General features: G+C 43.7%; 1 protein-coding gene across 12 annotated transcripts in view; it reads left to right on the top strand.

Moving 5' to 3' along the window:
* Window positions 1–246: 246 nt before the first annotated feature.
* The window catches only part of PHLDB2 (pleckstrin homology like domain family B member 2), a 65,770-nt gene continuing 38,873 nt past the window's right edge, over window positions 247–27,143 (top strand). For 3 of the 12 annotated variants that reach the window (XM_048293713.1, XM_048293709.1, XM_048293705.1), the window contains exons 1-5: window positions 1,844–2,400; window positions 10,667–10,776; window positions 14,089–15,437; window positions 24,215–24,598; window positions 26,845–26,988. In XM_048293713.1, the coding sequence (XP_048149670.1) occupies window positions 10,728–10,776; window positions 14,089–15,437; window positions 24,215–24,598; window positions 26,845–26,988 (1,926 nt within the window). In that variant the 5' untranslated portion in view covers window positions 1,844–2,400; window positions 10,667–10,727. Of the gene's footprint in view, window positions 327–1,560; window positions 1,602–1,842; window positions 2,401–8,769; window positions 8,830–10,666; window positions 10,777–14,088; window positions 15,438–24,214; window positions 24,599–26,844; window positions 26,989–27,143 lie in introns of those variants that run through there. The other 9 variants (XM_048293712.1, XM_048293711.1, XM_048293710.1 and 6 more) reach the window with 6 other exon arrangements.

Here is a 27,143-nt window from a genome sequence, read left to right as displayed (position 1 = left end):
CTTTTAGAGTAATTAGTCTCAAAGTTTGTCTTTTTATATGTAAACTACAATAGACACCAAGGCAGGGGCAGTCTTTTGTTCAATATTCTCTAGTATTCTGGGTGTCACTATACAGATTCCAGACATTAATGAGTTATTACAAAGTTTATATTGTAGTAAAGTACCAGTTCTAGCCAAGTAAAATATCCCCTGGAATATGTAAGGCAGGAAGTGTATCACAGCAAACTCCATTTCCTCGTGGCACATGGGAACAGTCAGCAGTCACGGTTTACCTGGCCGAGTGCTGGGTGAGCTTCGACCCATCGCGCAGGACCCCTGCACAGCAGGTAAGTGCTGCTATTCCCGAATTTCCTCTTTGGGAAACAAACGGGGAAAGGTAGAGTGACGAGGCCACACAGCACGAAACAAGATCTCTATGCAGGATACTCTGGCTCACTGCCCTGAGTCCTCCAGGCTGGCTCGCATCTCTCACCGCCGGGGTTTGCCGTACCAAGCTGACACTGCACAGGCGCTCGGAAAGCGAAGGTTGGTTATACGCCCTGGGCTGCCAGCACCCAGTGATCCCGGGCGTGGGACGACCCCTCCCGGAAGGCTATGTCCCCTTTTTTTCCCAATGTAACAGCTCCAACCCCGCCAGTGGCCTGGCTGCTTCTGTCCCTGAGCAGCCTCCTGAGCCAGGATCCCTGCAGGGTCCGGGCTGGCACCTCCAGCCGCTTGCCGAACATGGGACGGGCGAGACGCGCTGCTCTGGCGAAAGTTTTGCCGATCTGGTGCTGGTTTGTAGGATTGCTTTGGTGTGAAAACCCCTCCAGCAAGGGCCGGCCGGGCTCACCAGCCCGTTCCCTGCTTTGGGAACAGCAAAATGCTGGGGGTGGCAGCTGCATCCTTCGGTGATGCGCGGGGATGGACGGGGGTCTTTTGCATACACACGAGAGTATCTATATATACACACATACTTCCATGGGCGTACTTTTCTCAGGTAAGAGAAAATCTTGAATCTCAGGACACCCCAGGCAGAGGCAACAGCAGGTGTGACCCCGGGCTGGGTGAGTGCCAGGGGCGCCCCAACCAGGGCACGGAGGCAACCCGGCTCCACTCCGGGATCGGGAGGGCAGAGGGCAGCCCCCTCTGAAACACGGCTTCCCCGGGGATGAGGAGGAGGAGGAGGAAGATGAGGTGGAGGGCGGGCGCAGGTAAAGCGCAGCCCCAGCCCCAGGCACGGAAAACGGGGCCCGCGCCCTGCCAGCGCCGCCCTGTTTGCTCAGCTAATCTCGCGGGCAGGAAATTGCCTGGCGACTCATATTTATGGATCGTGAAGAGCTCCACGGCGGCCCCTCCGGGGATATCCCTGTGCCCGTTTCCCCGTTCTCGCCCGTCCACCCCCTGCTCCCTCCCTTCCCCCCCATCCCGGCTGCCCTTCGCCCGCCCCGCTCCCGCGACCCCGGCCTGAGGGGAGCGAACCATTCTGCCCGCGGGGGTGCCCCGGCCCCGCCGGGGGGCGGGCGCTGCGGCGGGGGGCGGCTCCCGGGGGCGGCGGCGCTCCAGCAGCCGGGCGGGCGGCGGGGACCGGGATGCGCGGGGAGCGGCGGCGGGAGGCGGCGGTGAGTGCGGGGGAAGCGCCGTCCCGAGGGGTGGGTGAAGCCCTCCCGGCCGCGGGGATGGGAAGAGGGTCTCTCTCGGGCACGCAGAGCCTGGGCTGACACCGGCTCAGCTGCTCGCAGCCGTCCCCGGTTTTTGGGCTACTTTCAAGGGAGTTTGTGCCACCACTCCCCCCATTCACTCCCCCGCCTCCGGCCCCCTCCCACATCTGACGGGTGGGGGGGGTGGGGTTCCCCCCTTGCCCCCCGGCTCGGCAGGGACCCCGCAGCTGAAAGGGACGGGGCTCCCTCCCTGTCCCTTTCGTCGCTTCTCCGTCTTTGTCCGGGTGTTCCCCCCCGGTTCTGCCGCGTCCCCGCTGGCGAACAAAGCCTCTGCCCCGGGGGCGGCGGGGACATCCGTCCGAGGTCCGAGGAAGCAAGGAAGGAACGGCGGGGCTTGGCTTTGCTTGGTTTGGTTTTCCGTCGTCAATAATCTACCTGGTGGAGGGCAAGACGTGGGACAAGGCTCTTTGTCCACGATCCTTTGTTCGGCTGGTGGCTTGTAAAGGCTCCTGCGGCTGTGCGAGGGCTGCCGTGCCCGGCGGGGATGGGTTCCCGGGGCTGAGCCGGCGATGGATGCCGTCTCGGCATCGCTGGAGTTTAGCAACAGGAACCCGGCGTTACGGCGGATCGGCTTGCAGACGGAAATCGGGGGTTTGGGCTCGGTCTCCCCTGACAGATTTAGAGCTCCTAAGTCCTCCCTCGTGTAGCCCTGTCAGCAGCTGGGTGGCATTCGGCGGCGCCCGGAGCCCCGCGCTCGGTGGTGAGTTCAGCTTGGGGATCAAAGCTTTCTCGGGAAGATACCTGCTGCCCACGAGCAAAGGGAGGAACGGGCTGGGAACTACGGTCCCCGCTCCTTCTCCTCCTGCCCCAAAGCTGCCCGAGGAATTTACCCGTGTGCAGAAGTGTAAATAGACAGTCTGCGCTTACATAAAGACTCAAGAGATGGGCTTTCTGCTCCTGCCACTGAGTGCTTTCTTGATTTCACACACATGGCTTTTGTCACCAGTTCCTTTTCCCCCAAATGCTCATCTTGTCAGCCTGTCATCTTGTCTCTGTGCCTTGACTCTGCACGTTCCCGAATCCTCTGTGTCTGCATCTTCAGGGCATCTGAGTGAACATGTTGCCAGTCAGAACATGGTGAATATTTCTTTTTTGTGCCACACCTTCCCTCTCTTTTGGAGGAAGAGGGATACAAGAGCAGCCTTTTTTGCAAGTTTTCTTGCTTAGTGAACTTTTTCGGTTTTGCATTCTTTATATTCTCATGGATAATGTCCTCAAAGACAAGTTGTTAACGTGGGAAAGGATGAGAGATGGGAGGAAGTAAGGTATGATAAAGTGGAATTGCAAAGGATGAGGATGGGCTTGCTTTCCCACCGCAGAAGGAAGCAGTGTAGGAAAGAAAGGAGATTAAGTGATCAGAAGATGGGAGAGTGCCTACCTTTGCTGTCATGAGGAGGGGTAGTCTGAACTAAGAGGGTTACAGAAAAAGAGATACTTTTAGGGCTGTCAAGCAGTAACATTCTACCATTTCTATATAGTTCATTCTACACAGCTCCTTTTCTACACCAGCAATTTATTTTGTTTCTATTTTGACAAATGCTAAATCGACTCATTAGTGTGTCTCTGTTTTTACTGAGGATATGGAAATCTTTGCCATCAGCCAGGACAGGAAGAGTGGTCATTTTCTTCCATATCAGTTACTGTCTATACTTATCAGATACAATTATCAACCGGATCCTTGGAAGTAGTCAAAGGCATCAGTTGACTACTGTGGAGAAGGAACAAAGCTCATCATGAAAAATTTGAAGTATTTTGAGTTTAGATAGGAAGTGGAGATTAGGTGAGCTAAAGGTTGCAGATCCATCTTGAGGCTGGAGCTGGATCAGAAGGACTGAACACGTTTAAATGGGAAGATCTTTTTTGTCTTTTCCACTTGAAGATCCAGAGAAAAGATGAAATAATCAAAGTGGGTGTGGGCAAGTGCTGGTGATTGTTAATGAAGGGATTAATGCTGTGTTCACTGCACATGTAGTGTATTCTTTCCATTTTAATTTGTTAAAATGAACAGTTAATTCTGGTGTGTAATAACTGCCAGCAAGGCAAACAGTATTTCCCACTGAATTAAACAAGCAGCTATAAAATGATGTTCTGAGTGTTTTGAGCAGGTGCTGTTCATTTAGGATTTGTTTTAGAGGTGCTGTTCATTTAGCATTTGTTTAGACTGGTGGAGCATATCCAAGATGCTACAGAAATCCAGGGGGAGTTTTTCCCTGTAGAAAGAAGGTCCTCCAGAGACTGCAGTGTAGAGTAAACTGTATAAATATGACCAAGTTTGGGTTTTTTCTTACTCAGGTCTCATGCAGGTGGAATCAGTTTTTAAGTGAATCATTTGATTTAACTTCCTTTATTATAGTATTTGGTGTAACTGCAGGTATAGCATCTCTGTTCCTTGCCCAAGGGAATGCAGTCTTGGCGCCTGCCGGTAAATGCTGCCCCGTGTTGGTGCAGGCAGACCCATGGCTTGGTAGCACAGCAGCCACAGCCGGTGCCACTTGAGCTGTCACTGTCATAGTGTGGTGTGCCAAGCAAGTGTGATGAGGAGCATTTAGTCTGGGGGCATGCTTGCTGCCCTGAGAGTGCTGGGAAATGAAGAAGCGTTAAAGAGCTAGAGGGGACATTTGGAAATATGGGGCAAGCATCCCAGGAAGAAGACAAATTGAGGAGAAATGGACGAGCGAAACAGGAGAGACAGAAGCTGTCAGAAGGAGTGGGCACTGGAGAGAACTGATTAACGGAAGGAAGTGACAGGCGAAAGTGGCAGTGAAAGAAACCAGCACAGAGGAAAGCAGATCATGGGCAAAGGTTGCCTGAGACTGGGAAAACGCAATAGAGGGGGAAAAATGGTAAGGACATCCAAGAAAAAGAAAAAAGAGTGGATGATCTTTGAAGCTGTTCTGATTAGTTTTTCTATCTGCTTAGATTTTCTGGGCCTTACCTACCTGCTCTCATTGAATTTGTCAGGGTAGTCCTGGGGCAAGTTTGTCATGTCAAGTAGGATGGGAACAGAGAAACTTCTGTTTAAGGTCTTTCTGCTCTTGTACAGTGAGAATTTCTGCTCCTGTAGAATATGAATTTGGATACAACTGTTTTGCACTCAATCCCCTTCCTGAAATTTTAGATGAAGAAAGTCTGTATTTCTTGGGTTTCAGGAGTGAGTTATATTGGCGTAGAGTATTTAAGTGTATTTATTTCTACACCAGCTCTGTTGTTTGGTTTGGGTTTTCTTAGTCTGCACAGTAAACAGTCACAGCCCACCACCAGAGCTTTCTATTTGCCATCTCTGTGTGAAACTTTAAAGTTTCAGTTTGCAAATCTTTTGAGTGTACTCAAATTTCCAATAGGAAAGGAGTTAATGAAATAGTGTCAGAATGATACCAGGGAGCTTGTCACTACTGTCATGAGATGATACAGTCATTGGGTCAGATAACTGACTCTTGAGCTTAACTACCAGAAAGGTACCGAAATAGAAAAGATGAGTATGACTGGAGTTTGGCTTGTCCTCTGTCAACCGTGTTTTGCTGCATGATGAAAGGAGTTCATTGTTTTAACAGAAATCTCTTTTACTATGTTTCTACTTGTCTGTGGCTTTTGTTTGAGCAGAAAAGCATTAACTCTCCTTCTTCCTTCAACTTATCTCAATGAGCTACTCCAGATGAGACGGTGGTTTGTGTGACTGTAAGATAGGGAGGAGGCGGTGATGTTTACTAAAGTAATGTTTGAGTAGGTGGTCTAGTCTCTTGTATTACCAAATGCATAGGAATTAGTTTAGATTCATTGAAATGAGTGCTGTAACAGTTTCAGTTTCAGGTAAGAGTAGCTGCTATGGCACAAAAGTTACAAAGCTCCAACATTTTTCCCTGGCATTTTTATTTGTGTCTCTTACTATTTGCGGCTCGACCCTCAGTTTATAGTCACCCAACTGTAGTGTTTACATGGTAATGAATGTTTTCATTTTTGATGCGCATTTGAAATTGTCAGCTGTCGTGACCTGATTAAAATGATTATGTCCATCTACTGGACAGAGCAATTGATGTGACAATACCTACAACATCAATCCTTATCAAATAGGAGAGAATCATGTTTTAACAGTAAGACAGAGCAATTAAAAATGTCATATTTAAGTGCCATTTTTGGAGTAGTCAGTGGGTTATTACAGTAAAATATATGTGGTTTGTGAGGGGGATAATGCTATTTAGGGTGTTTTCTGTTGCACTGTTTTATTTCTTTTCCTTCTCCAATATCCAGTGTGATAATTTCTCAGAGGAAGAGGTAAGCCATAAGAGCAACTTCCTCTGCCACTCCCTTTTCCACATCGGAAACCTGCAGGATTGCAAGGGAGCAACTTAGTCAAATCTGATTCACAGATACTTGATTTTTAATTTATTTAGTGTTGCTGAGGGTGCCAAGCTGTGAGTTTTAGGAACTAAAACACCCTTTGCCTGTAACCAGACCTGGTGCTCACTTGCATGCAGGGACCTATGTGTTGCAAGATTTATATCTTGAAAAGACAGGGACTGAGCAGGTTTCAGGGCTATGCTGGCAGGAAATTAGCTGTAGCTTGGGGTCTAGTGTATTATGTTGTGGGGGAGGAGGAGGAGGAAATTAAGAAGGATGTTTAAGGCAACCTTTAGATCACAGCCTTGCTGAGTTGTCCAGGTTTTGGCAAAGATGGCTTTGCTGTCTCTTAAGGATGTGTCCATTCGTGGCTACAGAATCTCCACCAAATTATGCAGGTGCCTTTCTGTGAATATATTGTTTTAGTTTGGCAGTGGACTTCGGGAAAGATGGATTTCCACGTAAGTGTTTTGGAGGTAAACAGTAGATTCCAGTGAGTTTTACTTTGCCATCAGATTGAGCCTATCAAGACTTTTGTTTGTAAATAAGCAGAGTAAGTCAGGAATTAGAACAGGTTTGATTTAATCAGGTATAAGTACATTGTCCTCAGATTATGCAGGAAAAAGGTAAATCAGCTTGGTAATGGAACAGTCTGTTTATGAACGTAGGCATGCTATACTGTGGGAAAAGAAATCTCCAGGCACTGAACCCATCAGCACTCATTCACCAAATTTTGTTCAGAGTGTGAAAATTCAAGAGGCTTTCTTGTTTCCAAAACAGTGTGTGTTTTATTGGAGTAGTTGAAACAGACTCTAATCATTTGAGGATCTTGTTGCAGAACAAATGAAACTCTAATGATGTGCAGACGGTGCCAGTGATGGGCTTTTGTGTTCACCCTCCATCAGTTGGGGTTTCGTCTGTTTTCCAAGAGTGGCAATGCACTGCTGTAGGAGTTTCTGAAGAGAAATGTCAGAGATAGTAGAGGTGCCAGGAGCTGCAGGGAGTTCACTGTTAATATTCACTGAGAAACTGAAAATCAAAAAACAATGAAGAGCAGAAAAGCCTTAAAAGATGGATGGCCAAGTTTGAGAGCTTTGTTTAAAACTGACTGTTTATTTTCAGTCAGAGAAGTGCCTTAGCGATGCCTGAGGCACTGCAACCCACTTGATTTGTAACATAAGAGAAAAGTGGGTGCCAGAGCAGGCTCTGCTGACGCGAGGTGGGTATCAGCCCAGGCAGAAATAAAGAAGAGGTGAGAAGCTTATGTGCTAGGAAAAGTTCACCCTAAATCTGTGGATGAAATGCTGGGAAGTGCTGTGTACACAGGTAGTGTACTTGTGGCTTGGCTGAGCTGCAGCTTTTGGCTCCTGCACTGAAGTGTCCTGGTTTTGACCGGGATACAGTTCATTTCTTCCTGGTAGCTGTTACTGCATTGTGTTTTGGATTTAGTAGGAGAATAGTGTTGATAACACACTGATGTTGTTTAGTTGTTGCTATGTAGTGTTTCTGTTGAGTCAAGGACTGCACCTTCTTATGCCACACCAGTGAGAAGGCTGGGGGGGCATGAGAAGTTCGGAGGGGACACAGCTGGGACAGCCAACCCAAGGGATATCCCACATCATATGGCATCATAATCAGCATATAAAGCTGGGAGAAGAAGGAAAAAGGGGGTGAAACATTTGGAGTGATGGAACCCTGCTTTCCCAGGGGATTAATTCCTTATTTTGCTTTGCTTTGTGCATGACTTTTGCTTTATCTATCAAACTGTCATTAATTTAGTATATGTTTTCCCTCTTTTATAATTCTCTCCCCCATCCTGGGTGGGGGTTAGCAAGCAGCTGGGGGGGCTGAGTTGCCAGCTGGGATTAAACCACTGCACAAAGGAAAGGAGTTCTTACTGTAAAGCCACCCAGTGTTATAATATCTTAAAATTGGAATCCTTTGTTTGACTCACTGCTTGAGTTGTGAATCACTGTTTCTTCTGGTCGTTAGTGAAACAAAACTTAATTTGGCCTGGGCACTGTAGAGATGAAACATGATTGGTAATGCTGTATACATTCACTTCAGATGACTTTATAAATCCCAGATGAAATAATTTTGCTTCGTTCCAGACAAGGCAGAGCGTGCATGTGCTCTGTAACGAGAGTCAGCCTTGCTGGAGGCCCTGCATAACCTCATCTGAAAGAATATGATTTCATGAGACCGCATATACTGTGGATTTTGAGCTGTTTGTTACCTTAGCTCATTAATTCATTGATTGTTTCTTGGTTTTGGTTACACTGGAAAGCTTTTTAAAAAGTTCTTCTCCCCTTTAAATCCAGTTATTACTAAGTGATGACTTCTCTGATCTCTCATCCTCTAGGAAAAGAGATGTGTAATGAGTTATCAAACCTGAAATGAAAACATATAAATATTTAAACTCAAAAAAGGTTATTAGCAAACTCAGGTATTCACCAAATTGAATCAAAGATTGAATTTTTAATTGCATAGAATCCCTTCCCTTTCAGCTGTGCTCTCCTTAATGTTTGTCACATTGATGAAGTGGTAGCTGTCATCTCACAAATAGAAAGGATGGGGGTTTTGGTGTTCTTAACCATAAAGCAGCAATGTTAGAGACACGGGAAATGCAATGAATCTTCCTGTCTTTCTAAACAACCCTTTGTTCTGTCTTTTAATTCCAAGTTGTCCATGTTTGGTTTTTCTGTTCAATGATACAGTGACATCTTTGTTGCAGACAGATGTGAAATGTTGAGTGTCACTAGTTTTCTACGTCAAGTTGAACACGGCCTGAAAAGTTAAGTTTTTGGTTCTTTTCTGGGGACCTCTGGGCACAAAATGCAGTATTTTTAATAGAGATGACACAAGCAATATGCCAAGGTGTCAACATAGTGGCAGTATTAACTGGATTTGTGTCCTGATCCTTCTGCGCTTGGTCTGCAGACAAGTGGGAGAGCCGCTGTCACCTCTTGCTGGGGTTGGCTGCCTGTAGCTGCAGCTGTGCCAGGGATCCATGGGCAGTCCACAGCCCCGCTCCAGCAGAGCTGGGTGCCTGGGATGCTATGCAGGCTTTGAGTTTGGAGGATCTGAGGCAAGCTGGAAGGAATCAGGGAAGGGGTCTGTCCATGGGTTGGAAGACAAATGAGGTAAAAAGGATGGTAAATGTTTCACGTCAATAAAATAACCTGTTGAGGATGAAAATTGGGTTGAAAAGCTTTCTGCTGCCTGGGTTCTTTCCCATCAGCTGCTCTGGAGAATTTCAGTCCTGTTGTGCTGGAGAGGCTGGACATGTGGGTGAGTCCCCTCAGGAGCTGCAGCGCTCTGGGGGGGTCTCCTTGCTCCTTGGAGAGCAGTGTCATTTTCAGGGAGTGGTGGGTTATGTATCTTGGAGGAAGCTGCATCTTGCTGTGAGGGGTAGAATGTGCATAGTGGGGTTGAAACTTTCTTTGGGACTGAGAAATGACCTCTACAGAGAAAGAAGAAGCATTGCAAAGTGAGGCCAGCACAGGAGGTTCCTGGGGGAACCCAGTGAAAGGACAGGGACTGGCCCCCTGTGGGAGAGCAGCTTGCAGGGAGCAGGTGAGGCAGAAGCCAGAGGCAGAGTGAAGGAGCCTCCCTCTGCAAGGATCAGTAGCCAGCTCCCTTCTCCCAGGGCTGTCCTCCCAGGAGAGTAACATGAAAAAGCATGGCACAGGAAGTCTGTGCACCACAGACCTGGAACCTTGGGGCTGTCATGACTGCAGTTAATTAAATAGGTGGCTTGTCTCTAGAGAGCCCCAGATATCTGTCTCCATTCTTCACTTGTTTTCCTGACACGTTTCTATTGGCTTGTCCAGAGCTAAGCCCAAGGACCTACAGATGGTCGCCATAAATTTTGTCACTTGATGCAATTTTTAAAAAAATTTTTGTCAACCTTTTAAAAAGAGATGTGCATAAAAAATAAATAAGCCTTTTAATAGAGCAACTCACTAGAAGTCTTCTATTTGGATTTAGTTTTTAGTGGCTGGGATTTAATTTTGGCATTTCTTTTAAGCCAAGTCTCTCTTGAAGCCATATCAATTTTTAATTTGATCTTAAATGAGCTTTCAAGAATCCCTTTGCATTCCTAGTCTGGCTTCTTTGGAAACTCAGAAAACATTTTCTGTGTTTTGGATGACATACCTGGTTTTGCATAGGTTTATTCATGGTTGCAGAATGCTGGTGTTGCGTGGGCTGAACTTGGGCTATGGGCTTTCAAAATAAAGTCTTCAGCAGCAAAGTGCAACCTTGTTTGTCATTTCTTAAGGAAGTCACAGGATCACAGACAAAACTCAGGAGCTGTGACTAGTACAGAGCCTGTACAGAGTTTGGACAGAGTCATACATAGATAATGGCTGATTATCAAAACAAATTATACATCTTTTAAACTGATAAACCAACTGCAGACAGGTTTTACCTTTTTTTTCCACAGACTCCACATTAAACATGGAGTGTCCTTTCCAAATATCTTTTAACATATTTCTTTTTGAGTTGTCTGTGGAAATTTTACCATAAGAAAAGCCAGTTGTGTTCTATATTATGCACTCAAAAAATGTTCCCAAAATACACTTTTTAACACGGCGTGGTTTTTTTTTCTTTTTTTACTTTATTTGCAGGTCAAAATTTATCTGGTTCACTCAAATTAGTGTCATTTTAACCATCCTGTAGAAGAGAAATATGATGCCAAACAGAAGTAACCTCTCCTCCTTCCAGAATGCTGGATCAGGTAATCAGTTAAAATGAGGTTTGTTTGTAATGCACTGAGATCTTTCAGAATTTCTAATTGATTTTGGCCCTTTAATTCTCCTGACACATGGATAAGATCAGCACTCTGTTCTTATTCCATGTCTAACTCCATTTACCGGGCAGAACAAGGCCACAGCTGGATATGCTGCAGACAGCCAACCCTCCCCCATCACTTTAATGCCTGTCTGGAACAGATATCAGTGACCCCCAGCTAAACAATTTGGGAAAGGAAGAAAAGGAAGGAGGGGAGGGAAAGCAAAAAAAAATTTAAAAAAAGGAAGAATTTCCTTCTGTAGCTCCAGGCAGCAAATACTTTGCTAAACAGAGGACCCTTGTGCTGAGCATGAAAGCTGGGGCTGACCTGGATGCAGGATGGGTTCAGGGCACGTCACGAGCTGAAGCTCCCATCCTTAGTCTCTAGAGCTGCATGCAAAGACAGCATCAGCCAGGATGTGTAACACAGCCTGGCATATTCATCAAGTTTCAACTCAAACATTACCCTAGAAATAAACAAAGCAAACAAGATCTGGTTGGTGGGAAGCAGCTTTGGTTTATTTAAACATGTGCTGTTGTCCAGTTGGGTTTTAACTGTATGATTGCGGGCACTGTGGTGCTGGAAACAAAAACGCAGAGGAACTGGCACAAGGGATAGTAGAGAAAAGCTGAACTGGATTGACTACATGAAGGTATCATGACCTTTTCTTACTGTACTTGTTTGGATTTCAAGTACAATGAACCCTTCACTGCTGTGGTGAACAGGCATGAAAGTTTCCATGAGCTAACTTGTTATTTGGCAAAAGCATCCAGTCTTTGTAGGATTAAATGTGCCCTACTGCTGTTGCAAGGGAGTAATGAACAATTATTAATGTCCCATTAATGTGTCTGCCAAGCTATTTATAGAGGAGCCAGTGAAATTTATGCAAAAATATTTGAACTTAGCTGGGTTAGTTAAGGTTTGGACAATACAATTTTCATATGAGATCAGATTTCAGTTTTAAGAGAGATTTGGAAGAGGGGAGGAGAAAGAGAGACTGAGATGGAAATTAGGGTCTGTTCCACAATGGAAGGTTAAGTATAAAAGGCATATCCATTGTGCTTTACATCTGGGCTCTTAAATAACTTCTACATCTTATTCTTCTTCCTTAAAACACCACTAATATGATGAATACTTGATTCTTCCAGGTGACGTTGTCTTGTCCTGACAAGAGTTCTTTTGAATTTGGGTCACATTTATCCTTTTGTTCATTTGAACTTCATCACTGCTGTTATCAAAATTTATGAAAATAGCTAAAAAATGTCAAGTAAAATATCACAATATAAGAAACTGCAGTTTCACTGCTCAAAGTGGCGATGGTGTGATGGAGAACTCTGAATTCACTGGTTCAAAGGCAACTTAGATAGTTGTATCATCATCATAAGTGTGTTAAAATTATAAATATAATACAAATTCCATATTTACAGCCAGCATAAAAATATTTAATTCTGTGTAGAGGTAGACTTGAGGTTTAGTTTTGAAGGTGCAAGTTAATGTTTCTGGCCTCTACCAGAGCTTGTAATTAACAACTGCTTAGCCAGGTCCACTGTGGTCAAGAAGGTGTTTTATTTTACTTTGATTTTTGTGTTTGTGTCCCCTAAGGGTGGCTCCTTTTATCTGCTGCCTATTCAGTTCCATAAGTAATGATAGTTATCCCTGTTCCCAAAATTACGGCTTTTTCTCTTACTAATCGAGGAGAACATGTTGTTGCACACCTGGATTGAGCAGAGGAAGCCTGTGCAGCAGAGGACTGGTGATGCCCTGGACAGTGGTGAATTCCGTGGCGTTGTGCCTTCTTAGCAAGGAAGGTCCTGGAGACCAGGACCCTTGGGAGGAATGCATTGCCACCTTCCACAAGATGTGAACGTAGTGATTCTCAATGCAACCAGGTCATATGAGTTCTGGTGGCAGACAGGAATCCCAAATTCTGTCTCTTGGTTGATACAATTGCCTGAAGCGGTACTTGGGAGAGGACTAAAGTATTGCCTCCGAGGACTTTAAGGGCACTTTACACATTAGATTTTCCCACCGAGTGACAAGCTGAAATTCAGTTTCTCATGAGGAAGCTGAAGTCACAGGTGAAATGTGACTGAGCCAAGAGTAAATCCCAGATTTGACCCTTACTTTCAGAAACACCACTTGCTGGCATTGCAGGAACTGACACTCAGAAGTGCTTTATTAGTTCAAAGTGTAGACTAGCACATCCCAGAAGCTGCTGTAAATGTTAATGGTGTCATTTCTACATCAGCTGAGGTCTAAGTGTAAGCCTGCTGGGGCTCCTGTTTATCTCCTGCAGGAACTGGCACCATCAGGAGCTGAATTCCTTTCTTTGCTTTCGGCAAAGTGGTGCTCAGAACTGTAGACTAGAGCTTGACACTTTGTTGAACAATAACATCCACCACAGCAAAGGCTTTCTTGGTCTGTGCTCTCTTCCTGAGTATAAATTAGATTTCTGAACAATCATTAGGATCTGTAACTTTCACCCCCGTCCGTATTTTTAATAGTCATGTGGGTTTGATGTTTTGAATGAAGTCATGCAGCCTAGCATTCTACTTCCTTAAGGTTATCTTTTAACCAAAGTGCTCTTTGCAGATGTAGTTACAGCTTTGTATTTTTAGAGCATGAGCTGAAACACCTTGAAAAACGTGCCTTGGTTTTGTACTTTCCCATTAAGCTTTGCAGGACCATCCACAAAGTAAGCAGAAAGGTGACAAACTCCTGAGCTTTAAATTGAGTTCACTAGTATATCAGGGCTCATATGCACTAGCTGCACAGATTAAAGGAAGAGGTGATCCAGAGCAGTATCTTATGTCTTTGGCCCTGGGAGACCTGAGTTGGATTCTTTACTCCGCTGTCTGCTTTGCATATTCTCCCTGTTCCTCAGTTCCTCAGCTGTAAAACATCAGGACAACAATTCTTCCTTACTTCATGGATATCTTAAGAGGCTCAGGATTATAAAGGTTGAACCACAGACTCCTGCAATGGATAGGACAGCAAAGAAAGAGTCTAGCCTCTTTCCAACTGTGTTGCTGACTTTGGTATGGTTTTGTGCCTCTACCGCTTCTTTTTCTGTCTCCCATCTTCTGCAGAAGCAGATGGGAAAATTGTGCATCTCCTCCTTTGCTTAGTGATCTGAGACACATTTATTACAAGCACAGTAATTATTGCAAAAAGTGTTCACGTTATTTTGCAGGCATGCACATGCAAGAGGCTACTTACTAGCTAATTTTTTTTTTTCTTGTTTTGTCTTCTTTACAGATTCCAGTAAGATTATGGCAGACTATAGCCACTCACAAAAACAGATGGAATTACAAAATGCTAATTTGGGAAAGGGTTCTGTGGCGAATTCCCTTGAAAATGGTCTCCAGGATATTATGGAAAACGTCAACACGAAGAAATATTCATCAACTCTTAAATTTAAAACAAATGGGGACTATGCTGGCTCTTATTTAACCCTTTCACAACCTATGCCAATTAAACCTAATCCTTCCTCCAGTGTTAAAAATACACACTCTATTAACAAAATTCAAGGAGGCAAGCAGTTCCCCTGTGAAAGCCCGTATCTTCCAGATAAAAGCATCTCTGTAAAACATTTGGGTTCCATATCAGGCATGTCTCCATCCCTCAGTGGGTATAGTTCAGGAAGGACAGATTTTGATATTCATGCCAGCAGAGAAAATGAAAAATCCCTTGGACACATGGATAAGTTTAACTACTCAAAGTACAGTCAGAGAAATAAATCTTATGACAACATCTACTTCCCAGGAATGCTGGAGTCAAAGAAGATCTCAGGCTCTCTCCTGACTATGTGGAATGGAAGCTCGGGGAACGAGCTGGTGCTCTCACCTGGTAGCAATTCTGGGGCAGCCAGCATGCCTTCCAGCCCAAAGCAAGGCAGGAGAATGAATGCTGAAAACAGTCTGGCCCTACACGTAAAGCCACTTAAGTACAAGGATGTGATGATGGAAACTCTGGGTTCACGGCCTAGGAAATACTCTGGTGGATCTCTAAGTCATATGGGAATGTACAGCCGTTCCCTACCCAGACTGTATAAATCAACAGAAAACCAGCTGGTGCCATTAAGTTTGCCCCCCAGAAGCTCTCTGGGTAATAGTAAAAGGAAAAAACTTGGAGAAAAAGATCTACCTCAGAATGCTTTCGATGCTGATAATTACCTGAATTTTTCTTCTTGCAGCTCAGGGGTTTTACCACATGCAAACTCTGTCTCTGGGAGTAATCCCTATGTCAGTTCAACTCTTAGTGTTCCTGCAAGCCCTCGAATTGCTAAAAAGATGCTTTTAGCACCTTCTTCCCCGTATCTCCCCGATGATTTTGATAGACTTGGACTCTCAGGAACAAGTCCCAGTAGTTCTTTCTCCCCAGTGGATTTTGACAGGTCATTCTCTGTCCGAAGAAACCTTTCCACCAGTTCCATGGAACTTGATGACCCAGATCTGGAAACTTACAGACAGACACCAAATTCTCTGCAAATGTCCATGCGAGAGCGGAAGAACAGCATTAGCTCAATTTCAGGAAGGGAAGACCTCATGGACTATCACAGGAGGCAGAGGGAAGAGCGACTTCGGGAGCAGGAGATGGAACGGCTGGTAATTTTTTTCTCTTCCTCTTATTTGTCTGTGACATTTAGCATTTGCAAAATACCCATCCCAGGTCTAGCCATCAGGAAGGTACAGCAAAGAATAAGCTGCTCTGTTTTGAAATTCAAATGCTGCCTGCTCCAGATGCCTTGTTTATTATTACAGTCCATAAAGCTAACCCGTACACAGCGTGCTGCTTGGATAGACGGTGCCATTCAGCCATCCTGAAAAAATGTTGGAACCCATGTAAATTGTATTCAGTTATCCTGTGGGCTCTGTTAAAATGTCTGTGTACATAAAACCCACAAATTACACTGCAGGGATCCAGGACTTTTTGCTTTAGATGATGACACTGTTTTGTGGTAAGTGGGCAAAGAAAAAGAGATTCTGCTCTAAGCTGCTCAGCTTTGTGTGCTGCAGAGTCAGGTATACATTGGTGTGGGCTAAACAGCCATCTGCAGAGGTTTTTCTGCTTAGTTTTCATTTTTTCCTTCTGAGCATGTTCATTAAAATACAGGCCTCCTTGCTTCTCCCCCTCCCAAGATGGAGAGTAGCAGAGGAGGACAATTTCTTTCTTTGTCTCAGTGAATGTAAAGTAGTGCATACTGTCTCAGCTTGGGATTATATAGGTAGTAAAATGTAATTATGTATTATTGAAACAACTTATGAGTGGGAAAAGTAAAAATGTCTTCAGAACCCACAGAGATGTTTGAAACAGTTTTGTATTGAAACTGTCTCTGGAAGAACACAGAGCAGTTCTTCCAAAGGGTTTTCAGAGTGGCTTTGGGACTCTCTGACCATATTAACATGCATTCATATTTTATCATCCGCATAGAAATAGAGGTCACTAGATGGGCCAGTTGGTACTTCTGAGTCTTAAATTTGAGACATTAACTTTACATTTGTGTGCCCTAATTCACATCTTATGAATTTGAGCAAAATGGAAATAGGATACTCTTAAACCTGTATAGTTTGCATACAGACAGCAAACCTGCAGGAGAATTCATTTCCTGGGCAGGCTGGGGGTGAAAAGCTGTGGGGAGGATGGATGCAGGAGTAGTGGGAATGTGGGAGAAGGGGATGCCTGTCAGTGACCACTAGCAATGACCCGGTGCCTATGCAGGGCCACCGTTCCCATCTTGAATCGTACGAGTAGCAGGTTCAGCCTAAGAATTGTAACCCAGTGAGATGCCTCCCCATGCCCCATCTCACCTATGTCCTTGATGCAAGTTGGTGAGGAGCCTGTTACACAGACAGGAGTCTGCCTTTTCCCCCCCCAGTCCACTGATCACTGTAGTTTATAAGATACACGCTGTTGTTCGCAAGATGTGAAGAGGTTCGCCTTTGCCTGCTCGAAGGCTGTAGTGTTGAGACTCAGGTGTGAGAGGGGGGCATGCACTGCCCCTTCCCCACTCCATGAGTGTCAGGGCATGTGCATCCATGCCCTGCTTTGCTCCCCAAAACCTCTGCTGGCTCCCCTTGAAGCTGCAGCTTCTTGGAAGCAGCGACTGGGCTTCCCAGGGCAAGAAGGACCAACTGTGAGTGAAAATGGCTGTGTGGCTTGGGAAAAAGGTTGTGGGAAATATCAGCAGAAATGTTGTTTCTCCCTCTTCTTCCTGCCTTTGTCCTGCCATTCCTCTACTCCTTTCTGTAATCTTCTCCCTAGTCCTGGTGTGTTGTGTGTGCAGAGTGGTGATTGCTTCTTTGCTTGTTATCAGAAGGTTTTGCAGGCAGTCATGCTGTAAAACCTGAGATAATCAGTCATAAAAGCAACGTATTCGTATTTCAGAGAGAACAGGCTTTTTTTTTTTTTTAAATTATTTTTCATGGTGAGGGATGAAACATATTGGGTTGTTTCGGTATTCGGTGATGCTGATAATTGTTCCGATTTTATAATTGGATGAAATGGCTACATTCCCACCCCTCAATATTTCCTCTTGCTGAGCAATACTTCCTACAAGTCCCAATTCTTTAAAAAGAGAATTTGCTTACTGTTTTTCCAAAGTTTTTGAAAAAAATATGATGTTTTGTGTGTTACACATAATTTGAATATGAAGGAATTTGCTCCTGATTGAGTTGATCTTATACTCAAGATACTGCTCCATTCCTTCATTCTCCATTTGCTAGAGCTCTTCATTTCACTCTTCATTTGGTAGAAGAGTGAAATATCACATCAGTGCCTCCTTCCAATGGTTTGAGAGTCTGAAAAATGCCATAAACAGGTTTCTACATCTCTGAGAAGTAGAAAGATCCATATACATATATATATATATGTATGTATATAAATCCAGACATCAGTTCTTTGGATATTAGGGCCTGTCCTGTTCTGGGATCCCTGTGGATCCCTGTGTGTAGATCCCTGTCCAAAGGATAGTCAAGGGTCTGTGCAAACAGGGTCTTGATATATCCAGCTGAAGCTACCAAAGAACAATTTTTTTGCCCTTGAGTACTGACATGGGCAAAGGATCCATGTCTGCTCAGGTCTCTCTGTTTTTTGGGATGGGGGAAGGTGTGAATAAAAAACCCCAACTAAAGAAGCGTTCATGGGTATCAAAACTGTGTGCTCTTGAGCTTTCAGTGCTGTGTAAAAGCTCAAGTTGAGTAGCTGGTAGGTAAATGGCAGGGAAAATGTAGAGTCCCTGTGCACAAGGATTTTCCTTACTGGGTTTTTGAAGCACAGTAGGTAGAAGAACAGTGTAGGACTGCTCAAATAACTCCATCAGAAAAATAGCACGCTTTTTTAGAGGACTAGAGTGCTCTGTGGTCCAGATAAGAAGTAGAGAGTATCTTTCTTTGCACCAGCACTGCCCCTGTAGCTATTCTGCTGGCACAGAGTGGCTTGAGTGTCTTCTATTTGATAGCTGATATTCACTTCCGGATTTTTTTTGGTAGTAAAATCTATGCACTCACTGCAGTTTGACCTAGTGTCTGCCCTTGAACTCTTCTGTTTACTTTCACTTGTTTACTCTTTCTTTTCCACATAAATTATTCTATGAGTTTGACTTGTGTTTAGTTTGCTTTTAAGTGTCACAGGCTCCTCTAAAAGTTTGCATTTAGAGCTGCTGCTGCAGCCTGCATATGAAAACAAATTATCTGCTGTCATTGCCCAAAGAAATAACCAGAGATGAGAAAAGAAAGTACAAATAGTAAAAATATGCAGGTTGGTTTTTTTTTAAATTATTTAAAAGTCTAAGTTTTAATTTGTTGCTGTGCACCAAATAGAAAAGACACATACATACTTTTGCAGGATTTGGTGTTTCTCCATATCTGTTTCTTTAGATCTGCTGTCTATGGCTGGGTTCACATAAACTAGCTGAAGACTGGTGCCGCTTCTGCTTTGCCAGCCTGCTCCTTTGTGACTTGAAGAGCAGGAGGAACTGGCGCTCTTATTCCTGCCATCCCTCTGGCGTTAGTGCCAGGGGCCCATGGGCTGTGGGAGCAGGTGGGGCAGCACAGGGCTTCTCCTGGCACAGGCAGCAGGGTCACGACCTGTGTCTGCTTCCTCTCCAGCCCGGCTGACCGGACGTTGCATCCTGGCACGGGGATGTTTATACAAGCTGGACATGAGTAGAAGTCAGAGTAGCTATTGCTGACACTAGCCCAGGAGCCTTATAAACAAGGAAAAAGGTTATCACTGTGATCTAATAATGTTCAATGCAATTCAGTTAGCTATTTTTTTTTTTTTAATTATTATTTAAAGAGGAAATCTCACTCTTTTTTTCCTATCTGAGATGAAAGCCCAGTTGTGGTAGCTGCTGGAACTAAAAAGGGGCCTCTCTCTTCAGACCATGGGGTGGTTGGGAGTGGAACAGCAAAGGCAACATAATTTGGTAGATATTATGGGCCATCTGTTTTCTTCGATAACTGCTTGTTTAAATAGCACTAAAGTTTTTTGTGCTGGTTTTTAGGCAATACAATATATTTCCTCTAGATGGTGGTAGGTACCTAAAAATCACATGTGCACTAGGTTCGTGATGCCTTCCATAGCCCAGCTGTCAGTAGGGATCTGTAAACATACACTTGTTAATGAAGTTTTACTAAATCCAGGATTTGTACTGGGAGAGATTTCAATTTATCAATGCCTGAATGTGCAGTAATAAAATTCAAGGGTCTTGTTCCATAGTCCACTTTGTCACAGTCAGAAGAGCACTGAATTTCATTAGTTTATTCAGAAGTAGGGAATAATACCGAATATCCCTGTGCCTGGTTTGCATTGATGCTTTGCAATTTAGTAAGATGTGCTTATGTGAAGGGAAAATGAAATGAAACTATTTTTGCGTTTTTAAGATGGTACTGCTTTAAAATCATGGTTAATAGAGCTTATGTAAGTCTTTATATGACTTGTGGAAAACCTCATATTCATGTTTTATAAATCTAGATTGGCACTGTGCCTTTAATAGACCCTTTAAGCATAAATTACCCAAGCTGTGTATAAAACTGTAAGTGATTAGCTCTTAAAGGAGCCCCAGGCAAGTAGACAAAGGCTAGCTTCAAGGTAATTTTTCCCACCATTAGTATTTGACAGTCTCTATAGTGTTACAGAAGAGCTACTTAACATCATTTAGTTTTGTAATTGAACAAGTGCTGTATAACAGGATAAAACTCCCTGCAGAATGTAACTAATACTGATGACTCCATAAGTTTTCAGGAACATTCAGTTTCAATTGTGCTGTAAAACATTTCTGTGGGGTCTTTAATAAGCCAAAATTTGGATTACATATGCTTAATTTTTGCAGCTATATGTGTTATGCAAATTAACACTATGGTCCAGGAAGAAATCAATTACAGGAGACCTGTTCTTATTTACAGAACTTAAGTACTGCTCTGGAATTCTGGTTTTCAGGCTCCTGCCCTTGGTGTGGTTCAAAAAGGATCATCTGCATAGGTACTCTAGGGACAAGAGAGCTGAACAACGCTGTTATTTTGGCAGCCAGTGGCATTCCCTCAGGAGCAGAACACGTGTCAGGTACAGGAGCTAATTTTCAGAAAGTCACCTGCTCAGCTCCTCCCTGCAGGCTGTCTCTACTCTGTGCCACTGCTCTCTCCTGCTTTTACCAGTCCGCTTCTCCTGTGCCTGCTCTGGGAAGGAAAGGACGAGGCACACCCGGTCCTCTGCTGTGACCTGGGCCTCTCCATGCTGCTTCTCTGTGCAGGTGTCTCTGCTGTCAGAGCTGCGTCTGAGAGAGGGACATTAAATACAGGTGCTGCTTCTGAAAGCCATGCTGCTGGTGGTAACCTCGGAGCTGAAGCACTAACCATAGCAAAACAAGGACTGACAATGAGAAAATAAACTAGTCTGGAGTGAGAAACTGGTGCAAACTGGGGGGAAGGGAGAGAACAGTTGGCGAACTGTCCTCAGTCCCAGTTCAAGTTTATCTTTGAAATAAGCTCCTTAGAAATGTAGGAAAGAAAGAGAAAGCTTTCTCCTGCCTCTTGTCTATGAGGTAGTGAATGTACTTGTAAGAAAGAAAGTCTGGGGGGTTTCTGCATCTCTCTTCCCCAGTCCCTGCCTCTTTTCCCACCCTCCTTTTTGACTAACTGCTGCTCCCAGCCTTTGCTGAGATGGTGGTGGTTTGTCTGTCTGAGCAACAGTATGAAAGCGCTGTTCTCTGGCAACAGCCTCTTCAGGCAGAGTAAACCTGGCCACACGGACTAGCCATAATTCATGTTAGTCTTTGTCACAAGGGATAGACTGCACATGTATTTTTAATGAAATGTGAGGTTATCCAGATCCTAATGGAACATACCTGAAAAGCTTCCTGTTTGTCACAGCTGTTAACCAAGGCTTGCCTTGATATCCAGATATAGCATCACCTACCTCTACGCATTTGTAAAATTCATAAACATGATCTGTAGCAGATGAACAAATCTAGGAATCACCACATGGTTACTGTTAAAAATGTGGGATATTTACCTCTGCTATTTTGGAATTTTTTTTTTGCAGCGTACCACAGATGTCTCTTAATGTCATTGATAATCAGTAGCTGAAAAAGGTTATTATCTCCTTATCCCATCCCTTGTCCTTCAGCACTTAAATTTGCAGCCAACCATAGGTGATGTGTAGCTTTCTCAAAGCCAGGAGTAGCGAAGCTGCTCAGGCAGAAGCTGCACAAGACCTGTTACCCCTCTTTGTAGCGGGGAAGAGAACTATAGAAAATACACAGAGATGTTTTAATCTGTTAGAAAGGACATTTTATGGGGAAACACACTGACAGGCTTACAAGGCTTGATTCAACATCCCTCCCTCCCACCAGAGCCAATTTTAAACCCATTTCCTGCTTTTGACATACCTTTTTTTTTTTTCCCCTCTGCTGTGTTCAGTTCACAAATAACTTGTAGGGTATTTCTTGTAAAATTATTGACTGGATTTTCCATGTGCTACTTTTTTCATGGTTTTCATTTCAAGGGTGCTTTCCTAGCTTGCTTCTTCAGTGATAAATTTATGCTGGAAACAGTTACATGCAGGTGTGCTGGAGCTGGAATGAGCTGGCTGAGATGAAATGGTGAGAATAGAGTGTATAAAATAACCACAGAGCTTCCTGTCCATAAGCCTCTCAGCACATGTCAAAATAGAAGTGAGAGATATCAGTATTTCTGTAACATGTCTGAAAGCTCATCAGGAATTTCTTGAAGACTGGTTTTCCTGCAAATTTTTAAGCTTTTCCCGAGCATCTGAAGCTTGAGGGGGGAAAGAAAGAATCCCTTTTGGTTTGCAGCCAGAGTGCCACACCTGAGCACTTAGGCTGGAATGAGCAGCGGCTGTGCTTTGAAATTTCCATTTCCTATTATTACCCAAGGGATGGAAGCTTGGCGTGGGGTAACCCGATACAGCCTCTTGTTGCAGGAGCGATGGGACCTCGTGTCCTGATGTCCGTGTTTCCCATCTATAACCCTTACAACAGGCCCGATGCCATCACAACAGGGAGAGCTGCATAATTACTGGCTGTCCCAGCCAGCACTTGCACAGGGCTTTAGGAATTGGGTTGCCTGGCCAAAAGACTTAGTAAGAAGGAGGATAGCGGTGCTGGAAGGGTAAGGGAAGAGGCTTAAGGTCTGGCAGTGGTTGCCTGGAGGGAACAAGGCTTTAGAGAGTTATAATTATGTCGACCTTTTGGGGCTGAAGGATGTCTGAGAATCTGCTGGACCTATTTCGTGGAAAATAGAAGTTTGCAGTTGCTGCCCTGGGCTCCGTTATTTCAGCGGCTCGTTACAGGAGGATTCCGAGGAAATCTCAGTGAGAACCTGGGAATAAGCTACCCAAAGGCAAAATCGCTCTCTCACAGCGCTCTCTCATTTGGGTAGTGCTTGGAAAGGGGTGGGTTCAGACAGGTTCTCCAGCTCAGAAACAGAGGTCTTAATTGCGGGTGATGTGCACGTGTGGCGCGTACAACCAGGTAATCTCTCGGTAGCCGTATAAAAAGCTGGGTGTGTGTAACCAGTGTTAAATTTTTGTACAGTTCAATGGCTTGCTGCAGGGAAAGCTGAGGCAGTGTACTGCCTGCCCTACTTTGCTTGATCCTTGTTATCACTTGCAGTTGGGCATAGGAAGTGTTAGGGCTGGCAGAAGTAGCTGCTGTGCAAATCCTCTTTGCAAATGTAATGCCAGGTAGAGCTTGGAAAGTGAATATGTCTGTAGTGGTTCTTGGGGAGGGAGGCGGAGGATGTTGGTTTTTTGTCTTTCTCTTTAAATATAACTGTAAAAGGATTTCCTAGAAATGAGAAATTAGATCATTAGCGCAGGTATTAATGCCAAGCATGGAACTCTCACAGTGGTCTTTTTTCCAGCAAAATTTTCAATAGACTTATGGTAAGCAATTTTAAATTTTTTTTTCTTTAACAAAAGTAACATGAAATTACATAAATGCTTTATCTCTTCAAAATGATAAGGTAAAAAAAGTTAATCTGAAATAGAAGTTACAGGAAGCTATGCATAGAGTAAAATAAAACAAATATAGCTTGCTAACAGCTGATGAAAGGTATCATAGAGATCTAGAAATCCTTCAGAAATTAAATGTTTATGACAACTTGAAGCACATCAAGTCAAAATGGCACAGCTACTCTTAGTCTCAAGTTTGAAATGTTGGTATGAATCCATAGGGAATTTGAATAAACTGGTAAATAAATACTTCCTCCACTTCTGTGCATTTGACAGCTGTTGCATGTTAGATGTGATGCCTCTTTTTTTCTGTTAATGCTCCTAAAACTGTGTTTTTCAAAATGTGACTAAAATGACTAATTCTCTCAAAAGGAGGAATCACAGTTAACAAAATGGAAAATCTAAAAAAGTCAGGAATGGGTGAGTTCATGGAAAATCTATGCAATATTTTGCAGCCTGGTAGGAATATAGCATAAGTGTGAAGTGGAACAATTAGTGATTTACATAGTGAGATCACTGGACATGTGTACATACAAATGGGTGTGAACAAAAAACCTCAATAAAAATTTAAAAGTACATTTCACAGAAATGAATAGCTAGTTAAATAAGATGTCCTAACACTTACTTATCTTTCCAATGTAGAAAGCTTTGACATTCTTAAAATCTTCTTCCACATTAATTTTGATTCTTCATCTTGCACTGTAATTTATTTATGTATATCTGTTTATCTCTAAATGGTAGATGGACTTTACATGGACTTTAATCCTTCACTCTAAAACAAAAAAACCAAACTCAAAGCAAACAAACAAAACCCCAACCCAAACAAAACAAAAAAACCCAGCAAACTTTAACTTCATCTTTATTTTAGCTCACATGTGACACTCAGTGCCATTATCTTTTTTTGAACTAGGAACGACAGCGGCTTGAGACAATCCTCAGTCTGTGTGCAGAATACTCCAAATCTGACAGCGACCCTGCTGCAGCTACTACAGTTGCTGATGTTCAAAAAATTAACAAAGAACTCGAAAAACTTCAGCTCTCTGATGAGGATTCCGTGTTCGAAGACTCCCAGATGAATCTGGAAACGAGGTTCAGAAGCCACTTGAAATCATCTGCAAGCGACTCGGATTTCTCGGAGCTGAGCAGCCACAGCCGTGGCACTGCTGCTTACCTGCCCTCGCGAGGGCTGAGAGCTGATGAGCACTTCAATGAAGGCACCAAGCCCCTGCCTTTTGCTGCTCCCAGCTTCCTGAAGGACACCACCGAGTCATCCTACCTAAGCATCACACCAAAGGTAATGCTCTGTAGGAGGAGACAGTGTAATCCAGGCTTTGCTGCTTGAAATCCTCCTCTAGGAGCTGGCTGTCCTGGCAGGTGCCACAATTAGGCTGGCTTAGGTATGAGAATTAATCTCACAACTCATACAATTTTATAAGCCATCAAATGTAGAAAATATAGCCAGCAAAATGTAGCAGCCAGCAAATGATTATTTCATATCCTGTGGAAGCTAATGTTACTGGAAGTTGGTGGGTTTTTTTAGTGGGATGTACAGTTCAGGAAGAGTTTTAAGATTTTCCAAGGGAGAAGGATTTGCTTGAACAATTACAGCTACTTAAATAAAGAAGGTTTCCAGAACCCTGCTTAGCATCCTGCTGAGATGTAGGAGGGAAGGGATGCTCTGCTGTTTTCTCCCAACCCGAGGCTCTTGTAAGAGGAGTATGTTTTCTCACACTCACTTGGGAGGTGAAGAGGAGTTGCCTGAGCTGAATTTACTTTCCTGTCTCCTTTCCCTTTGAGCCACTTGCCAGATCAGCCGTTGTCTCTTGGGGATGATGTGGTAGCAGCAAGCCTCCTGCCCCTCCAACCAAACTGCTGCCTTTAATCAGCTGCACTTCCTTTCCTGTGTGCTCCTCACTGCTGTTTCATTACCAAAAGGAAATTGTCCTTTAATAAAGGAGCTAACAGCATTTGTAACCATTTCCTTGCTAGTGCAGCAGCCTCCTCCTCCAGGCTGTGCCAGAGCAGCAGTGCAGCAAATCCCAGTGTCAGGCAGTGTGTTAAGTAACTGGATTCAAGAGCTGGAATCAGGAGCGTAATGAGACCAAGCAAAGCCATAAAAGCATGTTTCTGTTTAACAAGTTCACACTTTCAAAATACTTTATCTCTTCCATTTAGTGTTATTTACACACAGTATGATCTTCAGCGTGGTTATATGCCTAAGGTGAATTGTATTTAACGCCTGCTACACTCACAACTTGAGAGTCAATAAAAGCGTGTGTGTGTGTAGAAGAAGAGAGAGGTGTGATAGAAACACATCTTCACTTCCAAAGGGTTATCTCTCTGGAAATCTGTTGAGTCTTCTGGTGTGAAATTGTGTTGAATGGAAACATGCTATTATGTCTTGACTTGGTCTTTCCATGTTAAAAAGGTAGTAACACATTTCACTTACAAGTTGCCATGGTCTTTCATTTCTTTCCCATTGGTTGCTTTCTTCATGCAAGTCAGAGATCCTATTTTAAATCCTTATTAGGAAGTTGAAGTCAAAGATGTTATGTCAGCATTATCTGAACAGGAGACTGGACAAAAGGAGGCTTTCCTGCTAGGATTACTATTGCTAAATCAAGGAATGCCATTCATTCCTTCATTGTAAAGGGAGTTCTGTTAAGCCCTGAGAAAAGCAGCAGCAAGCAACTGCGTTAATGAAGTGCAGCTTGTTTTAAAATACTGAGCTCAGATTTGTTCAGGATGAAATGCCTGCTCTCAGAGTAGCCATTCAGTAGCTGAGCTGAGCCTCATTTGAGGCTCAAATTGTGGCCCAAAGGGGACTGCAAAGTGCTGCATGCAGCCCACCTCTAATCCTGGTTGGGGATAATGAGCCAACAGCCTTCCCAGAAGAAGTAGATTGCAAACCCCTGGGGTCAGGTGAACATGAAGAATGCATTTCAAACTCAGCGCTGTTTGGTCTAGTGTTCGATTGTGTAAGATCACAGGTATTTTCTTCATAATCTTGTTTCATTCTTGTTTAATCTTGTATCTAGTAAGGAAATGGCAACCTGTGCTACCTGGGGAGATGGAACCAACTTTTGTCCTTATTTTACAGAAGCTGCCCATCTTAATGACTGGTTACAAAAATGTCCTATCCTACCTCTTGGCCTCTATTAACTGAACAGCTGAAATTGACATAAAAAGCATCTCCATCTGTCTGTGTTATTTTTATAAAGGAAAAATTGGATTTTTACAACCTAAATAGCAGAGTATGTAAAGTATTCTCAAAGGTTAAGTTTTAGTAATTCCTTTAGAACGAATAGTATTTACTGTTAAGTATAGTATTTAGTTCCAATGCCTGGAAGTAAAGTATCATGTTTGTTTCTCTTGTACACCTCCTAAATATAGAAATAGCAATATAGTAGATGGGAAATACGTAATGGGTTCAAAACCAACAGTGCCATACTTGTCTAAAATGAGAACTATATGAAAGGGGGCAGAAAAGACAGTGTTTGCCTCTTTTTCTAATGAACTTCTTGTGGTGTGCAACTGCAGATACCAGAATGCACCAGTGAAGAGCAGAGAAGGCAGGAGCTTGGTCAACTGGAGGAGGAGCGCATAGTAATACTGAATAACTTGGAAGAACTTGAGCAGAAGATCAAAGATTTAAATGACCAGATGGATGAGTCCTCAAGAGAGGTATAAAATATGGTTTTTGTTTTCAATGCCTTGCTTGTTACATGTGTCTACATAGCATAAGTCTAATGGGTTCAGCAAGTACATAGGGAACTCATGGATGTGTGTAGCCTTCATATTCTGTGCTTTTTCACCTGGATCACAAACCTGGCAGTCTC

This window comes from Corvus hawaiiensis, chromosome 2 (genome assembly GCF_020740725.1).
Source record: "Corvus hawaiiensis isolate bCorHaw1 chromosome 2, bCorHaw1.pri.cur, whole genome shotgun sequence".
In the NCBI taxonomy this organism is placed as follows: Eukaryota; Metazoa; Chordata; class Aves; order Passeriformes; family Corvidae; genus Corvus; species Corvus hawaiiensis.
Note: the sequence above shows the minus strand (reverse complement) of the source record. Positions and strands in the feature narration are given on the sequence as shown.